Source organism: Rhinopithecus roxellana, chromosome 6 (genome assembly GCF_007565055.1).
Source record: "Rhinopithecus roxellana isolate Shanxi Qingling chromosome 6, ASM756505v1, whole genome shotgun sequence".
NCBI classification, from domain to species: domain Eukaryota; kingdom Metazoa; phylum Chordata; class Mammalia; order Primates; family Cercopithecidae; genus Rhinopithecus; species Rhinopithecus roxellana.
Genome location: NC_044554.1, coordinates 128821423 through 128840193, shown reverse-complemented (window position 1 = coordinate 128840193; position 18771 = coordinate 128821423). Strand labels below are relative to the sequence as shown.

The 18771-nt window shown below is 37.2% G+C and overlaps 1 protein-coding gene across 3 annotated transcripts in view; it reads right to left on the bottom strand.

Moving 5' to 3' along the window:
* Positions 1-6172: 6172 nt before the first annotated feature.
* Positions 6173-18771, bottom strand: part of GLCCI1 (glucocorticoid induced 1) — a 134014-nt gene continuing 121415 nt past the window's right edge. For 2 of the 3 annotated variants that reach the window (XM_010353066.2, XM_030932059.1), the window contains exons 7-8: positions 10235-10355; positions 6173-9044 (exon numbers count right to left, since the gene is read on the bottom strand). In XM_010353066.2, the coding sequence (XP_010351368.2) occupies positions 8699-9044; positions 10235-10355 (467 nt within the window). In that variant the 3' untranslated portion in view covers positions 6173-8698. The remainder of the gene's footprint in view (positions 9045-10234; positions 10356-18771) is intronic. The other variant, XM_030932060.1, reaches the window with a different exon arrangement.

Here is an 18771-nt window from a genome sequence, read left to right as displayed (position 1 = left end):
AGGTTGCCTGTTCACTCTGATGGTAGTTTCTTTAGCTGTGCAGAAGCTCTTTAGTTTAATTAGATCTCATTTGTCAATTTTGGCTTTTGTTGCCGTTGCTTTTGGTGTTTTAGACATGAAGTCCTTGCCCATGCCTATGTCCTGAATGCTATTGCCTAAGTTTTCTTCTAGGGTTTTTATGGTTTTAGGTCTAACATTTAAGTCTCTAATCCATCTTGAATTAATTTTTGTATAAGGAGTAAGGAAAGGATCCAGTTTCAGCTTTCTACTTATGGCTACTCAATTTTCCCAGCACCATTTATTAAATAGGGAATCCTTTCCCCATTTCTTGTTTTTGTCAGGTTTGTCAAAGATCAGATGGCTGTAGATGTGTGGTATTATTTCTGAGGACTCTGTTCTGTTCCATTTGTCTATATCTCTGTTTTGGTACCAGTACCATGCTGTTTTGGTTACTGTAGCCTTGTAGTATAGTTTGAAGTTAGGTAGCGTGATGCCTCCAGCTTTGTTCTTTTGGCTTAGGATTGTCTTGGCAATGTGGGGTCTTTTTTGGTTCCATATGAACTTTAAGCACTTTTTTCCAATTCTGTGAAGAAAGTCATTGGTAGCTTGATGGGGATGGCATTGAATCTATAAATTACCTTGGGCGGTATGGCCATTTTTACAATATTGATTCTTCCTATCCATGAGCATGGTATGTTGTTCCATTTGTTTGTGACCTCTTATTTCACTGAGCAGTGGTTTGTAGTTCTCCTTGAAGAGGTCCTTTACATCCCTTGTAAGTTGGATTTCTAGGTATTCTCTTTTGTGAATGGGAGTTCATTCATGATTTGACTCTCTGTTTGTCTGTTACTGGTGTATAAGAATGCTTGTGATTTTTGCACATTGATTTTGTATCCTGAGACTTTGCTGAAGTTGCTTATCAGCTTAAGGAGATTTTGGGCTGAGACAGTGGGGTTTTCTAAATATACAATCATGTCATCTGCAAACAGGGACAATTTGACTTCTTCTTTTCCTAACTGAATACCCTTGATTTATTTGTGTTGCCTGATTGTCCTAGCCAGAACTTCCAACACTATGTTGAATAGGAGTGGTGAGAAATCACCCGTCTTCTGTGCCGCTCAAGCTGGGAGCTGGAGGCTGGAGCTGTTCCTATTCGGCCATCTTGGGCATGTCCCCCATAATTCTTTATTTTTTTTTTTTGAGACAGGATCTCACTCTGTTACCCAAGTTGGAGTGTAGCCTTAAACTCAGCTTAAGCGGTCCTCCTGCCTCAGCCTCCCAAGTAGCTAGGTCTCCTGGAGTGAGCTACTGCACCTGGCCCGTAATCACTACTATTATTTTTGTTTACATTCATCCTTTTTTTTTTTTTTTTTTTTTTTTACCCACACATATATGTATTTTTACAAAACAAAGAGATCACACTGGTTTGTGACCTGTTGTTTTGCCACTTGGCATAAATGCTGCCCCACTTGTTCAGAAAAGATGTGCCAGTGTATCCTTCTATTGGTAGATATGAATGTATCTCCAGCCTCCTTTAGCACTACCTATCCTTCCTTTTTTGTCTTTGCCAATTTAAAAGCAATAAATTGTTGGGTTTTGTTTGTTTTTTTGAGATGGAGTCTCACTCTGTTGCTCAGGCTGGAGTGCAACGGCGTAATCTTGGCTCACTGCAATCTCCGCCTCCCAGGTTCAAGCAGTTCTCCTGCCTAAGCCTCCTGAGTAGCTGGGACTACAGGCGTGAGCCACCACACCCAGCTAATTTTTGTATTTTTAGTAGAGACGGGGTTTCATCATGTTGGCCAGGCTGATCTCGAACTCCTGACCTCAAGTGATTTGCCTGCTTTGGTCTCCCAAAGTGTTGGGATTACAGGCATGAGCCACTGTGTCCTGCCAAATTGTTTTAATTTGTATTGCTTCAATTTCATTATTTAATGTAATTTAATGTTAAAAATGTTACAGTGCTAAAGGAGGCTGGAGATACACTCTTATATCTGCCATTAGAAGGATACACTGGCACATCCTTTCCAAACAAGTGGGGTAGCATTTGTTCAACAATTTTAACATTAAATTACATTATTTAATGTTAACATTTTTAAACATTTATTTTCATGTTAATCACTTCCTTTGAATTTCACGTTTTACATTAGTCACATATAAAGCAGTCAGCTAAGTTATATGCACTTTCTGCTGCAAATTGGATGATAAATGGACGGGTAGAAGGTGGAACCAGCAGAGGGAACGGGGTATTTACAATTCTGCAGAGTGGTCATGTTGTTTCTTTGTCTTTCACCAAACATTACAAAAAGAATACATGCTCATTTTAAGAAAAAAAAATCAAATATTTCAAAAGGGTGTATGAATATGATGAAAGCTCACCTCAACACTCTCCTTCCCTCACTCACCGGTTCCTATTCCTCAATGTCACCATCTTCAGCCTCTTCCTCCTACATCCTTATTGTCTTCACAGGACTTGCTTCACTGGCCATGGATTTGGAGGAGCAATCAGGAGAAAGGGTTAGGGATCTGAAAAGGAATAGCTTCTTCATACACAGCTCCCAGGGCTTGCTGCAGGGTGGTCATTGGGAAGGGAAGCAGAAGAGAGAAACCACACCAGGTGTTTCTCTGGAATCAAATGGGCAGGTGAACAGAGAGTCAGCTAAGATTACCCTGTCTGCCTCAATTACAGTCCACATGAAAAATGGCAGGCCGTTTATTGCAGCACATGAGCAGTGTCCTTTGTTAAGTCCTGTCCCTTGAGTATAACCTGTTTCCTTTACAAAAAAGTGGAAAAGAAAACCTAAGAAAAGTTTTGCTTTTGCTTTTCCAGCACGAACCCTTTTCCTCACTTGGCAGGTCCTTGTGGAGCCCTATACCCACCTTTATCCATCTTGCTTCCAGACAGTGGTTTGAAATAACATCCATTGCCTGCAGAGTCATGCCCAATTCTGACTAAAGGAATGTCATCAATGTCATGCTTAAAGCAGATGCCAAGACTTGAGTAGAATTTGTGGTGTGTGAAAGGGGATCTACTCCTTGTTATCAGGAAATCTTTTGGAGGAAAAATGATCTAATTGTTCAAATTCTTAGTATTAAGAAAATGGCTGTTATGAAGGAGAGAGCCCATCACCAAACTGATCTAAAGCCTTTGGGAAAAAAAAAAAAAAACAACTATTTTTACTCTTCTCTTTGAGAGATACATATGGAATGAGACAGGTCATTTTAGAACCAGTGGGTCACCAGCCTCCTATTAACTAAAAGAAAGACATGAGGTGGAGATATTGAGAAATTCTGCCTTTTATTCTTTTCAGCTTTAAAAACTGATCACCTATCCTGCTCCTTCTTGCATCATTTTCCACAGGAAATCCTTTTCTAACATGCAAACTGTTCAAAAAACAAAATTGTATGTGAGAAAGCTTTGTCTTAGACCTAGTCCAAAAGGGCTTCATCAAGCAGTGTCCATTCCAAAAGAGCAAGCTTCATTTTCTGGACCCAGAGGAGGACAGACTTATACGGCAAGGCTCTAGGTGATGGTGGAAATAATGGGATTTGTATGGGGGAAAGAGAGGGCTGTGGTATTAGTTCTCTAACCCCAAGTAACAAATTACCCCAAAACTTATCACCTTAAAATAACAAAAAAATTCTTATTTGACACAGTTTCTGAGGGTCAAGTACCCAGGGGCAGTTTATCTGAGTGGTTTCTGGCTCAAGGTGTCTCATGAGGTTGTAGTCATCTCAAGGCTTGGCTGGAGCGGAACGATCTGCTTCCTTGTGGTTATTGGCAGGAGGTCAGGGGCCTCCATAACCTCACCATAGGGCCCCGCCATAAACTTTCTCAGTATCCTCCCTATATAGCTTCTCCCAAAGTAAGTGATCCAACAGAACAAGTACCAAGACAAAGCCAGTTTGTTTATAACCTGTTTTTAGAAGTGACTTCCCATTACTTCTGCAGTATTCTGTTCATAAGAAGCAAATCTAGCCCACACTTGAGAGGAAAATTAAGCTCTACCTTTTGAAGGGAGGAGTATAAAATAATTTATGGACAAATTTTTAAAACAACTACATACGCCAAGCGCAGTGGCTTATGCGTGTAATCCCAGCACTTTGGGAAGCCGAGGCAGGCAGATCAGGAGGTCAGGAGTTCAAGACCAGCCTGGCCAATATGGTGAAACCCCGTCTCTACTAAAAATACAAAAAATTAGCCCAGCACAGTGGCAGGCGTCTGTAATCCCAGCTACTTGGGAGGCTGAGGCAGGAGAATGGCGTGAACCCAGGAGGCGGAGGTTGCAGTGAGCCGAGACTCCACCACTGCACTCCAGCCTGGGCAACAGAGTGAGACTCTAAAACAAAACAAAAAAACAAAGCAAAACAAAAAACCCCAACTACATATATGATACAAGTTACCTACACCTAGTCTCCAGTCTGCTCTTTGGTGTACAGCAGAGGTCAGCAAAGAACCAGAGAGTAAATATCTGAGGCATCGTGGGCCAGACTCTCTTGCAACTATTGAACAATGCCATTGTACTGCAAAATAGCTATAGGCAATCCATAAATAAATGAGTGTGGTTTTGTTCAGGAACACTTTACACAAACAGGCAGCAGGCTGGATTTGACCCAGGAGCAGTAGTTTGGTCCTGGAAGTCTAGCATACACAGTGACTTTGGTTCCTTGCTATTACAGTCTTGACAGAAATTCATCTAAGATGTCACGGCTCTCTGATCTCCCACCATCATATGTCACTGCACCTCAAAATTTAGTGGTGAGATAATAGGAAGACAGAAAAGCAAATCTGAGAGATTTAGGTGGAGAAAACCTCAGGACACAGACAGTCCTTATCTTTGGAAATAAGAATGTAAAGGAGAGCTGGTTTGGTCCAACAAGGGTGTAAGACAGTGTGTATTCCACTGAATTACTAAGATTGAGATAAGGAAAGAAGTCTGAAAGGAGATATTCTCCAAACAATTGGAACTACAGCAGTGGGATTTTGAATCAACATGTGAATTAGGGGATCTATCTTAATAAGGCTCCTACAGCTCCAAAGAACCATGAGTTCACCAAGAGTGAGTGTACAGGAGGAAATCAAGACTTGTGCCTATCAGAGAGCAGGGTAGATGTCAAAAGCTTCCCAGAGAGAGGTAGGGAATATATAGGGGACGATGAAACTTCAGAGCTAGATGTGACCTTACACTGTGGGATGGGGGATGAGGGATGGGGGTAATCCCTCAGTTTGCAATATTCATAAATAAACTTAGTATAGGGTTATAACATTCAAGTTCTTAGGCCTAATATTCCATTCCTTGTTCCTGAGGTCTGATTTTGCAAATACTGTATTCACTTCTCAGGGCTGTTTATATTACTTATTATATGATTGAGTCAAGAAGAGACGGGGCTGGGAATTCCACTTTCCTTCACATGAATTCACTTGCAATGGAAATTTAAAATTGTATAAGGTAGATAATTTCCTGCCTAAATAACATATACATAGCTGATACATCCCACCATTTAAAAAGTTATGTTTTATTTTTCTCAGCCAAAACCACAGCTACTGGTCACTTTTAAGTTCAATTTAAAGATCAAATCTTATCTCTTTGAGATGTGCTTTGGAAGTGAACAACACTCTGCTGATAAATTATTTCTCAGAGTGGTTTGTTCTTGCTTTCACGCTACCATATGGCCTACCAAACCATATCCATGTCTGGATAACTGGGTATAATGTCAACACTCTTTTGTTTTGTAAAGCTTTTCTCCATCTTATTCTGAATCTAAACAAAAAAGTAAAAAATTAAATTTTATTGCTGCAGCTTTGCTTGCAAGAAATAGGCAACTTCCTTTGAAATGATTTCATTGAATTTAAACTCATTTATATAAATTCTGAGGTATAAAGTGATGTGAGAACAATGTTTTCTCTATTTAATGTGATCATACCTGGGAATCGTACAAAGACTTGGAACTTAAGACCTCTAGCTTCTCACCTTGTGATGGAGAGTGTGTAAGTTAAATGCCAAGAGGAAGTCAGGTTGTAGAAATCTGATCCAGTTAGACACCCCACACCTCCAGAGATGCAGGTCAGGAACTCAATGAGTACAGAAAACTACCATTACCCCAAGCCGAATTTATCTCTGTCAGGTAATGAGCCAACAACCCCATTATTTCCAAAAACATGTGTGAACTATTCCAGTTTTACTAATAACTTTATTTAAATAAGACACAGGAACTTCTATACTGAAAAAATACAAAACAAAAGCCACACATTTCCTTGTGTAAAGCCATATTGTATGGTAACTCAAATACTGTTCAGCGCAATGGCTAGAATTAAACAGTACAATTATATACAAAATTTAAACAACTCCTGACAAATTTCTACAGCTGGATGTAGGATACATTTGAGCTCAACAACTTCTGAGAAATTTACACGGCAAAGCGTAAGCTTTAACACATTTGGTTCAAAACTTTAATATATGCTAAGAACAAATGTACAACACAATATTTAGTATCTCATGAGAAAATAAAAGCACATCACTATAAATATCGTACATCAGATTCAATCACCAAGAAAGCATATTCAGTCCATTTTTCTGAAATCGATATTGATACTATTGCATTTTATTTGGACAAAAGCAGAGTGTAAGATCAACATATTATGTAATGCTAAACCAGATATCAGAAGTTAAATGGAGCTCATATTTATCTTACGGAACTAGTAATTTTCTCCCTTTAACCATAATCTACAAAATAGAGTATTTTCATCAAGGCCTGAGATTATTAGGGTTAAAGGTATCTGCTGCTGAAACGATTGTTTTAAAAGGTTCCCCTGTGAAAATGACAAAAGTAAACGGAGTCCTTTTTTCCATGACAGTCTCCTACAATATAACACTGACTAATTTAAAGGAGCCAGAATGCACCTTCAGGAGAAAATGTTACGGCAAACTTTGGTGGAAAGAAGAGAATTGAGATCATGACAAAATAATACACAGAATACACACGCACACAAACATATACATATATATATCATTTCTTAAAAAAAAAATCAATGGTGTTGCTTTCTATAGACTCATCCTTCTTCAACCGTCTTAGAAAATAAGCAAAAAGAAAAACCCAGGAATGAATGAAGGGAACTGAAACGTTCCTTTAACTGTAGGCACATTGTTCCCCTAATTGTTAAGAAAATTGTGCCATATACTTTAGGTGCATATGAAACAACTCTAGGTTTTATTGAATTGAAAGTAGTGGAATACAAATACAAAAACTTCGCTTTTGGATATTCTTTGTACTGAAGAAAACAATGAAAGTTAGGCTTTCCCACTGACCAATCAGGAATGCCTAGGGCTCTCTTCATATTTTGTGGAGAACTTGCGTCAAAAGTTTGCAAGTTAAAGGCTATTTTCTTGAGTTTATGCTCTACTTCACATGTCACAAATTTCAAAACTATTCATGATTATGTATTATGAGAGGCCTAAATGAGATAGCTTCAAACTATTGCTCTTGTAAGTCACCAAAAAACCTGCTTATTTATGTTGCAACAATTCTGAGACCCAAGTATTCTATGTAAATGAAGATCATGCACCTAAACTGCTTGAGGAAAACAATAACCAAAAGTATGTCACTTTTTCACCTGCAAAATAATTTCCAAGGGAGAAACTAAACATAAATATGTGTCTTTAGATAAAATGGTAACAGTTATGACCCTGATGGCTAACATAAACAAAAAAAATCTCAACCATTCAGTCAAACACTTCACTTATTTTGAAATTAACTCTAGACATTCCTGTCTTTAAATTTCATCACAATGTGGAATGTTTATGTACAGTCTAGTACTGAACATTTTACTTGCAACATTGTAACAGTCCTTTACTGAGCAACACCTGAACTTTTAAAAAAGCCACATGTACACATGTTGAAACAGTGAATGCAACAGTTGTTTTACTTGTAACCACATGACATAAGTGATGTCAAACACCACAGATTTTGCTGGTTCTCCTCATGTTCACCCATGTCCAGGATTATCATTCTCCTAGGATTGAATGCACTTCTTATTCTAAGAATGTGGAATGTAATGAGGAAAGGGAAATGCATAAAATAAGGAAAGGCAAAAGAGTGATGTTCCCTCTTTAGCTTTTTAGCTGTGAAATATTTAATATCCCAATATGATATACATTCCAAGTTACCTGAGTTTAGACTTCAACTGAAGTACCTGAAGCTAGGCCATAGGGTGGGCACTGTGCAACTGTTGTGGCCATTTTTTTTTTTTTTTTTTGCATTGTATGTATTACAGAAGTTAGAAACAAACACCTGGATCAATTGTAAACATAATCCTGAAGTACAGTATTTTCCATAGGACAAAACACAGCAAGACATTTTCTATTTAGACAGGCAACTTTTTTATATAGAGCTTATTTATACTGAAGGATCTGGAACAAAACACAGGACACAGTACTAATCTGTCAAACATACTATGAAATGCATAGTCTCCACTTAAAATGCTGAATGACACACACATTTTGCAAGCATTACTGCTTTCCACAAAAACTGCTGAATAGGAGTTCCGTCCCTGCCAAGATCAGTGTTTAAGAGATACTTTATGATGCTGATAAGTATTGGTGGTGGTGGTGGTGTTCAGAAAGTTTGTCACTCCATGCAGATAGATGTCTGAAATCTTGTTCCTAATCCATGGAACATAGGGTGGAGGCCAGCTCCCCCTTTTTTAGATGATCACATAGTTCTGAGCAGAGATGTGGTCCTCACCCTGCAGTTCCTGCAGAAGCTGCTGCTGCTGGGATGGCTGCTGGGCAGAGGCCTCCATGGAGCCCGCTGTGCTGGTGTCATCGGAAAGAGATGTAAATGAAACCCGGGATGAGAGCTGCTCAACGGTCAGAGCTGCCAAAGCTGAGCTCTGGCCAGAGTTAGGAGAGTTCTTGAGCATAAGGTCAGAAGCAGGTAAGAGGGGGCCTAGAAGTTTTACAGGACAGAAAGCTGATCCGGTTGGGATGAAATTAACCTTGTTTTTGTCAGGACATGAAAAGAGAGGGGCCGAGATAGGCTGACGAGACCTAAAACCATAAAACAAAATTAGATTTATAATCACGAACACAGAACAAGTTAAGCATTTTCTGAATTAACTGGAGTTCTCTAAAACAGCTAAAATGTAAATGGCAGGAGATGGGTTAAGTGTATACAGAGGGATAAACATCTTCCATAGCACAAGTCAGTTGGCAGACTATTCATGCACACAGCACGGAAGTGGTATTTGAGACAAAAGGATTTTCAAAAGAACCAGGAAGACAAATAGAGATCATTAGTTTGCTTTTAATCATTTAGAAAGGTAGAAAAAGTCTGCTATATTATAAGTGAAGATTATGCAAAGTTAGAATGACCTTTTCTGTTAAGAAAAAGTACACCGGAGGCAGGGGGCATTAGTCCATCATGTATTTAGTTTTAAACACTTCCTCCTTTTTTCTTTCTAGATAGATCTCCACTAGTACAGATGGGGGGTGGAGTGGGGAGGGGAGAGTTTCGGTGGTCTCCCAAAAAGCCAGTCAGTTCAACAGAGGTTGGGTCCACAAGCCCTTCCTCTCCTCCTATTCCCAGGAGCTAAGCCACCAGCTCCTGCAAGATGGGTCCTTCTAGATTGCAAGAGCACTGCACCCTCCACTAGGCACCTGCACTGGAACAAAGGCATGAGTGCATCCAAGAACCACACAGTCTTCTGAGCTACTCTGCCCAGTGTTTACAGCATGAACCTCTTTTTCTAATTTCATTTCTAACTTACACATATTAAAATTTCATTAAGAAAACCCCTTGTGAACAGAAAGTCTGAATAAGCAAGCTAGATGCGGCTATAGGGCGGCTATAGGGAAGGAGACTAATCTCCTTCCGGCTTGTGGAGTACACTGTCTTTAAGCTAGTCACACATGGATATTAACTTTACTCCTAAAGTCTCTTTGTTAGCCATCTAAATTAAGAGTTCTCGAAATCACAATTCTTAATGATTAAAAATAGATCTTTCAGGTAGTAAGAGTAAGTTTCCAAGTTTCTTTGTATTGGCTTATACATTTCCAGCATACAGACTCCAATTCTCCTTCAGTAAGATCTCTCTTGCCTATTCAATTCTCTTTACATAATTTGCTTTTGAAACACATTATCAGCTGGATAGAGTAGTTGATTCATATGTAATCAACTGGTCTCAGTAAAAAGCTTTACAGCTTTGCAGATCCCAGCTGACAGAAAAGACATTACTTACGCCATTTCCTCAAAGACCTTCACTCGCTCACATCCCTCTGGGGGCTCCCGTTTGAACATGTAGCTGTTGTTTGGTTTGGGAGATGAAGCATACTTGGGTAACGGTGAGCTACTCCCACTGTCTGTAAATTTAAAGCAGTTATATTAACTAGTGATTGAAAGCTCTTTTAAATTAAATTTGATTTCCAAACAAACAGCCTTTTGCACAATTTATCCACTACTGCCCCTATGCTTTGACCACAGTCTCCTTTATTGCAAAGCTATTTCTTATACCCTGTGTAATACATTTCTTCTAAATAAAAACTTCAATGTAACAGTAATCTGCCATACCACAGAACATAAAAAGAAGGACATTTTGGTCCAGAAAACTGCATTTTGAATACAACAGAGCTGTAATCCTGAAAACAAATATGTTATTATGTATTTCAAGAATGCAACTGACGGGGCAATGTGCTTAAGTCATACAGAAGAATAAAACAGATTATAATGATACAGGGTTCTCTACATGCCTTCTCACTGCCCAACCAATTTAACAAAAATGAGTAATATTCATTACAAAAGTTCTTAGCAGAAAAGTTCTTTTTGCTAAATATCATGAATAACACGTATGCAGGAGAAAAAACAAGCTTATAAAATGTCTCTTTCTACCTACCCAGCATAAAAAACATAATTTGCTCCGAATTTTACCTTTAAAATGTTTATAATAAAAGGGCTGTTTCAGCAGAATTTGTATTTTTGCTACTAGAAGACATGAGAAATCGCCAAACATCTCTACCTAACACGTTTTCTTCATATTTTTGGCCAAAAAGAAAATGGTCTATTCATGAAAAGCCATAAAACCCATATGCAATTTCTCCCTTTCCTACCTGGCAAGAGATTTTGGAAATTCAAATCCACTAAAATGTGTCATTATTTTTGTAAGATGCCAAGCTGTAAAGTCAGTAACATGTTTGTATACAATAGTCCTATTTAAACAAATTCTGACTTAATGCAAACCAATCCCCACTGCTAAAATACTAAGCACATCATCTATTGAAATGTATTATTTTCATCTATTTGAAAGACAGCACCAGTATCATAATTATGTTCGTCACAATTTTGGTAAGTTGCTTTAGTGTAGAATACAGGACACAGTCCAATATTCAGAAACTGAGTAATAAGAATGTTTTATCATCATTAATGAAGTTATAATACACACTTAGGAAGAAGGCCCTTGATGCACACTAATACTTGTTAGTCTTGTGAATGCAGATTTATGCTTATATTTCTGGCTGGGAAACCACTGTCTGCAAAATAATAAGATTACACTATTGGGAAAGCTAGAAAACCACACAGTTTCTCTATCATTATTATGCATGATCCTACAGAGTAGGCACCAAAAAGCCTCTTGGAAAAAATTAAGTCTCAGAACGAAATTTGGTTTCTTCATATACTTCATATATTCAGATTTGAGAATTTCTTCAGTTTAATATTTATCCTATATCTTGCATGAACAAATGGGAGGGAGGAGGAGGAATAGGATTGTCTCTCTTAGCCTGATACAAAGTATAACTAGCCTGATTGGAGGTCTGAATTTGCTGCTCTATTTAAGCGAGGCTAGACAAGACTGGTCCATGATTAAAAAATAAAAATAAAAAATACCTCAAATTTGGTGTAATATAAAAAATATGGCTTGACCTTACCTTACTATGCAAACAGCAACAAACCAGGCAAAGGAAATATATGAGATCAAAAATATAAGTTAAGTAGGACAGATACCCCATTCTTCACAATGTGCGTATTTCACACTACATACGTATATCAAAACATCTCATGTACCCCATAAATATATACACCTACTATGTATCCACAGAAATTTAAAAAATAAAAAATACAAGTAGATATGGCATGCGATGCCTCTATGGAGATTACCGCTGGACATAACTTAGCCTACAGGGCACAAGCAGCATCAGCCTCAAACCATGGGCTTGATGCCATCAGCAGTCATGTCAGTAGTTAAGGATCCACCCTATTATCACGTAAGGAAAGTCATCTTGGCCACAGTTAGTCTTCTGTGTTCTTTTTCTTACTACATCATCAGGCCTATCACATTCTTTCTCTCACTATTTTACTAATGGTTTCAAAGGACTTTCTCGTAACTGAAGGCTAGATGTGAGTTGGATAATCTATCTGCAAAACTGATTATCTTCCTGTTAATCTAGAATGAAGTAATTTTCTTCTTAAAATATTTCTAATTTCAGAGGCTGTAAGTGAATTTTTTAACAGTTTTACCCTCTTAAACATATTTTGCTTTTTATATACTGCTATCCTAGACAGACGGTATTCAGTGTTATTATATCTTTCTGCCTTTTCAATAAAAATTGTTTTTTTAAAATTATGTATTTAATATTAGGTGGTCTGGAAAGGCAAAGCTTGAAAGAAAAAAATTTTGAGACTATAAACAAATATTTGCTAAATCTGGAGTTTTTCCTTCAGGTTAAGTATGCAATTGGAGAGACCTTGTATAGAGGGGTCAGGGAATGCAGACATCTAGTCTGGGGCTTTAGCTCTTGTTGTATAGTTTTGTGTTACCTGGAATATAATCACCTCTCTGGATTTCTATATAATTAAAGGAACTGCCATTCATGAACTCTAAAATTCTGTGATCTTTAATAGTTCTGACATACAAAGACGACATATTTTACATATATACTTTTTCTTGCCTTACAAAGTGGCATGCTTTAAAAACAACCCATATGACCAACCTATGCTACTCATTCCAGACTTGAAAGTATAAAATATTACTATTCATTTAAACCTCTGTGTTGAATTTAATAGCCATATTTCAATAACAGAACATTATAAGTATAAATATGCCTGCTCAGGAGATTCAAGATGAGAAGTCTCATGGTAATCTTAATTTGGTCTCTTTTGTTTACCAGTAACGGTAAGTTTTCTCATTCTGGTATCTCGGACAATAATATAGGATCATAACTATAAATACAATTGAGATTAGGTTAAATGTTACTTTATGACTTTTAACATCATAGCCAATGTCAATAAGATTAAATGCAGTGAATATATTTACATATTTCTATATTCACATCTCATTTTTATATATAACAATCACTCAACTCTGAAAATCAAGAATATGGAAAAATGTGATTGCTGTTTTATAACAGATCATACATATGCATTTGTACCACATTTACCATTAAAATACAAGTAGCTTATCAAATACTTTTAAACATATGATAATGAATTAAAGCTTAGACAAATTAGAGAAGTTATTAAAGTTTGGAATTTCATATAGAAACAATATTCATTAAACTACATGTACTCGTATAGCTTGAGTTTTCTGAATTTCTTCTGACTTTTATTATATCTGGTATATTGTGGGGCCCACAATTCTTGTACACAACATTGTACATTTGGTCGTACCATTGCACTTCAGCCTGGGTGACAGTGAGACCCCATCTCAAAAAAATATATATCACATATATAAAGGCTGATTCATTTATGCAGGTAGTATGTAAAATCTCTGCCATGGTTCTATTCTAGCCCTAAGTCTATAGATGTGCATTATCTCTATCACATTACTTTATCAAATTAAGTAAAATTAATTCTAAAACAAGCAATAATAGAATAGTGGTTCTAACCAGAGTTTCTTTCACATTAGACTTACCAGTTGTTTTAAAAAGATCAATGTCTAGACCTCATTCCTGAAAGATTCTGATTTAATTAGTCTGGGGAGGAGCCAAGCATTGCCTTGGGGTGGGGAGGTGCGGGTAAAGCTCCCAAGTGCGCCTGAAGCACAGCCATATCTGAGAACCAATCATGAAATGGTTAAGAACATGAGTTTGGAGTGAGGCCACCTGACTTCTTCCCAGGCCTAGGTGCATGGCATAGGGTAAGTCTGATCCCTCTGTTTTTTGATCTACAAAATAGAAAATACCACTGACATGACAGCTGTGAAAACTGTATGTAAAAGGATTAGGATAAGGGCTGGGTGAGGTGGCTCACGCCTGTCACCTCAACATTTTAGGGAGGCTGAGGCGGGAGGATCACCTGAGGCCAGGAGTTTGAGACCACCTGGTCAACACGGTGAAACCCTCTCTACAAAAAAAAAAACAAAAAACAAAACCCAAAACCCAAAACCAAAAGACAAAAAAAGGATTAGGATAGTGCCTGAAACACAGTAAGCTCTGAATATTATTATTATTATAGTAAAAAGTAACATCATTTCTAATCTGTAAATTAAAAATGAACCATTCAAAAATTAAGTGCCTATTCTGCTCCCTCTTGACAGAAGAGAGTAAAGGAAATGTTTTTAATAGATTTGTGTACTCTACTCAGGTACAAACAGATAAAATTTTGTTTCTGAGAGAGAAGCAGAATAGTATCTGGAGTACCAGGTTGTCCAGGTTTATAACTGCCTAGCATGAACTCTGCCAGTTCAAGATGGCATCCTTTAATGTAAAGAGATCTATCATTCTGAAATTAAAATCAATGCTTAAAGCATGCAGATTCTATAGACTACTATGCAAAGAAAATACTTTTATAGTATATGCAGCAATAATCAGTAGAATGTAATTCTTATTCTATCTTTCCCAGGTAATTGACTAGGAAAGTGAGTACACTGTTCAACACTTTACTCAATGACATACTAAAGCATAAAATTAGCCAAAAGAGTTAAATTAGAAATATGATTGACTAAATAGTACTTAAACAAAATTACTACTCTAGTGTTAAAATACACTTATTCTGCTTCAGGAAATGAAATTATCAACTATAATAGGATTTGAAGGCCTAAAGAAATCAGGAGAAACACATAATTGTATATCATTTCTTGGCAATAAACTTTAAGAATCAGGTTGTATTACCAATTGTATTAAAAAGCCTGTATTTTCAGTTAACTCCAAGACCAACTTGGAAAGTTACAAGTAAGGAGAACATTTGGCTTTTACAAAGAGCCTCTAAGGTTTTTCTAAAATTCCAAGTTAACACCTTGTGAGAATGCTAAAGAATTGCAATGAACAAAAACATCAGTTATACGTAAGATCTCCTTTAGATCAGCATTCAGCAAAGAGTAAAGGGGAAAAATGACATGAGAACCTTTTATTACTTACACTTAGAAACTTTGTTTCAAATCAGATTGATTTTTTAATACTGGGACTCAACTTACATTCCAAGGCCCATTAATTAAATATTTATTATATGTAGGAGGTATTTTATATTTTGTAATCACTTCTCATTCCATAAGTATTAATTAAATTGATACCAACTTACAAAACTAAGCCAAAAAATTACTCTTTAGTTTTTGTGTACTCCAAGTAAGTACAGTGCTTCCTTCCACAACATAATCTTGATATGCAGAACAACAGTGCTAACCATTATTGTTGATAGGCCAACTACTCACTCTAAATCTGATATGACAATTAAAAATGAAAACAAGTCACTTTTAATCTGATATGACAGTTAAAACTGAAAATGGTCCTCAAACCAATTTATAGACTAAAATAATGATTCTTATAAATCTTATTGGTAAAACTAAACAAATTGGATTACACAAAATATTTTGTATCTTGTACAAAAGTAGGTATCTCAAGAAAATCACTATAATACAATCTTAATTTTTGTATTGTCAAGTTTATTAAATGGCAAAATTTCCAGGAACATCAGTTGTTTAAAAAACAACTGAAATCACATTGTTCATGTTAAACTGCTCCTAAGGTATCCTACAACTGTGGTCTCCCAATAAGAGAGGCATGAAACAATCTGCTGATGTGTAGGGAAAAAAAAATCAGTGCAATATACATATTTACCTTTTGTCTTTAAAAACAAGTAAACTTTACTAACATTTAGGGAAAAAAGAACACTGGAACTTCTAATAAAATTTTCACTACAATTTTAAATGTTCACTTAAATATTTACTGAGCATTTACTACGTTCAAAAGAGTAGGCAAAGCAAAATGCTATCAATGTTATCAGTGCAATATTAGATAAAATTTAGTATTTCCTCTTTTTTAAAAAAAAATCTTGCTAAAGGGAAATGGTCTTATAATGTCTTTAGGTAGAAACCAACACTGAATCTTAAACATCACTATAGTCACCTTAAAGTCTATTCCATCTCCAATATTTACTACCTTACTAATGATGGTAATCATTTCCACTTCTCCCATGCTGGAACTTCATAAGAACTTTGCTGTTATCCTGATTTCCTCCTCCTCCCTCACCTCAAACAGCTAATCAGCCACCAAATGCTGTTGACTCTTCTTCAGCCCCTTTCCTCCAGTTCCTCTGACCTTGCTATGCCTCCTCATCTTTGCCCTATACCTGTGGTCTCCCAATTAAGAGGCATGAAACAGGCCGGGCGCGGTGGCTCAAGCCTGTAATCCCAGCACTTTGGGAGGCCGAGACGGGCGGATCATGAGGTCAGGAGATCGAGACCATCCTGGCTAACACGGTGAAACCCCGTCTCTACTAAAAAATACAAAAAACTAGCCGGGCGAGGTGGTGGCGCCTGTAGTCCCAGGTACTCGGGAGGCTGAGGCAGGAGAATGGCGGGAACCCGGGAGGCGGAGCTTGCAGTGAGCTGAGATCCGGCCACAGCACTCCAGCCTGGGCGACAGAGCGAGACTCTGTCTCAAAAAAAAAAAAAAAAAAAAAGCATGAAACATCTGCTGACATGTAGGAAAAAATATCAGCAATTAAATATATTTATTTTTACATTTATACACACTTTTTATCTTTTAAAACAAGTAAACTAACAGTTTGTAGAATGAATTATATACGTATGTCACCTAGAAATATATAAACTTTTATTAGGGGTACAGATTCAAAATTGCTAACAAGGGTATGGAATAAATAAAGTTTGAAAATCACAAGACTAGACTATTAACATGGCTACTTATCTTGTCCTCCTACTGCCTCTACTTCTGTGTCAACGTGAGTTCTAGTTCTTAAATGTGAAGCTGGTCACAGCCTTTAGCTGACAAAGGATCTTTCCTTGGCTTTTCACTTCTCTTAGCAAAGCTTACAGGAGTCCTTATGAAACAGTGAACTTTCTAACTCTCCAGTCGAACTGTTTTCCTACTCTCCACCATTCACCCCATACCCCAACAGTGCAGTATCTTACTGTTCTCTACACACTGGGCCCTTTCACAGCTGAATGCCCATGTAAAGACTATTCCTTCTGCAAAGGCAGCAAGATGTAGTATCAGGTTCCTACAGAATATCCTTGTTGGCAGCTAGATGCCATGGAAGTTAGCTAGGTTACTTAATTTCTCTAACCCTCAGATTCTGGGACATTTAAATAATGACCGTGTCACCGACCTATAGGACTGTGGTGATACTGTTGGAAATAATACAAATAAAATCACCTGAACACATTTAATCATCATAGCAATTCTATGAGGCAGGTATCCCCAATTTACAGGTGAGGAAATTGAGATACAGATAGATTCAGTAGCTTGTCCAAGGGCACATAATTAAGTGGTAGAGCAGGGATTCAACCTGGCTGCCCCAGAGTCAATGTTCATTATTGTTAGGCTATCTGTTTCACTAACTTTGGATCTATCTCAACTTCAGTGTCTTCATTAGAGATGTGAGGAGATGACCAGATGAATCAAGTTCCTTCCAATCTAACATTCTGTTTCTAATTCAAGGCTTATAGCTCAGCCAAGAGCTTCACTGGGTCTGCCTTCTGTCAGTGTCACAAAGAGATTGTGTAAGGAGCGGTCCCTATGAGTTGATACTTCTCAGAGGAACACAAAAGATAATGGGGGAGGAAAAAATCCAACAGATTCCCTTTTCCTTGAACCTAGTTGACACCTATTATTTTCTACCCAGTTACTACCAGAGTTTACTGGTTACCAGCAAGACCAACAGCAAGAAGGGGAAGATGAGACAGTTTTGGCAGTTACTTCCTTTCCCCTTATTTCAACAACAAATTTGAACTTCATGGCCTCTTTCCCACCAAGAGCCTATCACTAAATTTAGCATAATCTTAGTTTAATTACTCTTGGTTTTTATTTTTATGAAGAGTATCACACACTCTTCATGAACATTAAAAGCCTAACATAAAATTTAACAATTCAAAGAAAACACATTTTCAACATAGCTATAAAAATATATCCGTTAAAAAATGGACATATCATGAAGAAAGGTCTTAATACTAAAAAAAAAAATCTCCATTAAGCACTACACCGTGTTAGGCACTAGTTTATTTACTGACAGTAAAGCAATGATCAAAATATGGTCATTTACTCTTGTTGGAGCTAACATCATGGTAAATAGATAAGCGATTAAATGAAACATATATGCAGGTATGTTAAAAATTTTTGATTTGCTTATATTCTAAACTGAGCAATAATGGCTAAAACTGAGTTGTATACCTAAGTAGTTTTGAATTATGAATAACTCATAGACAGCTATCACAGTATCTGCCATTGGTACAATTGTTAACATTTTCAGAAAGAAGGGACAAGAGCATTTACTGGATACTTATTTTGTGCTGTTAAGACACTGGAATGTATGTATCTTAAGATGCTGTCTTGA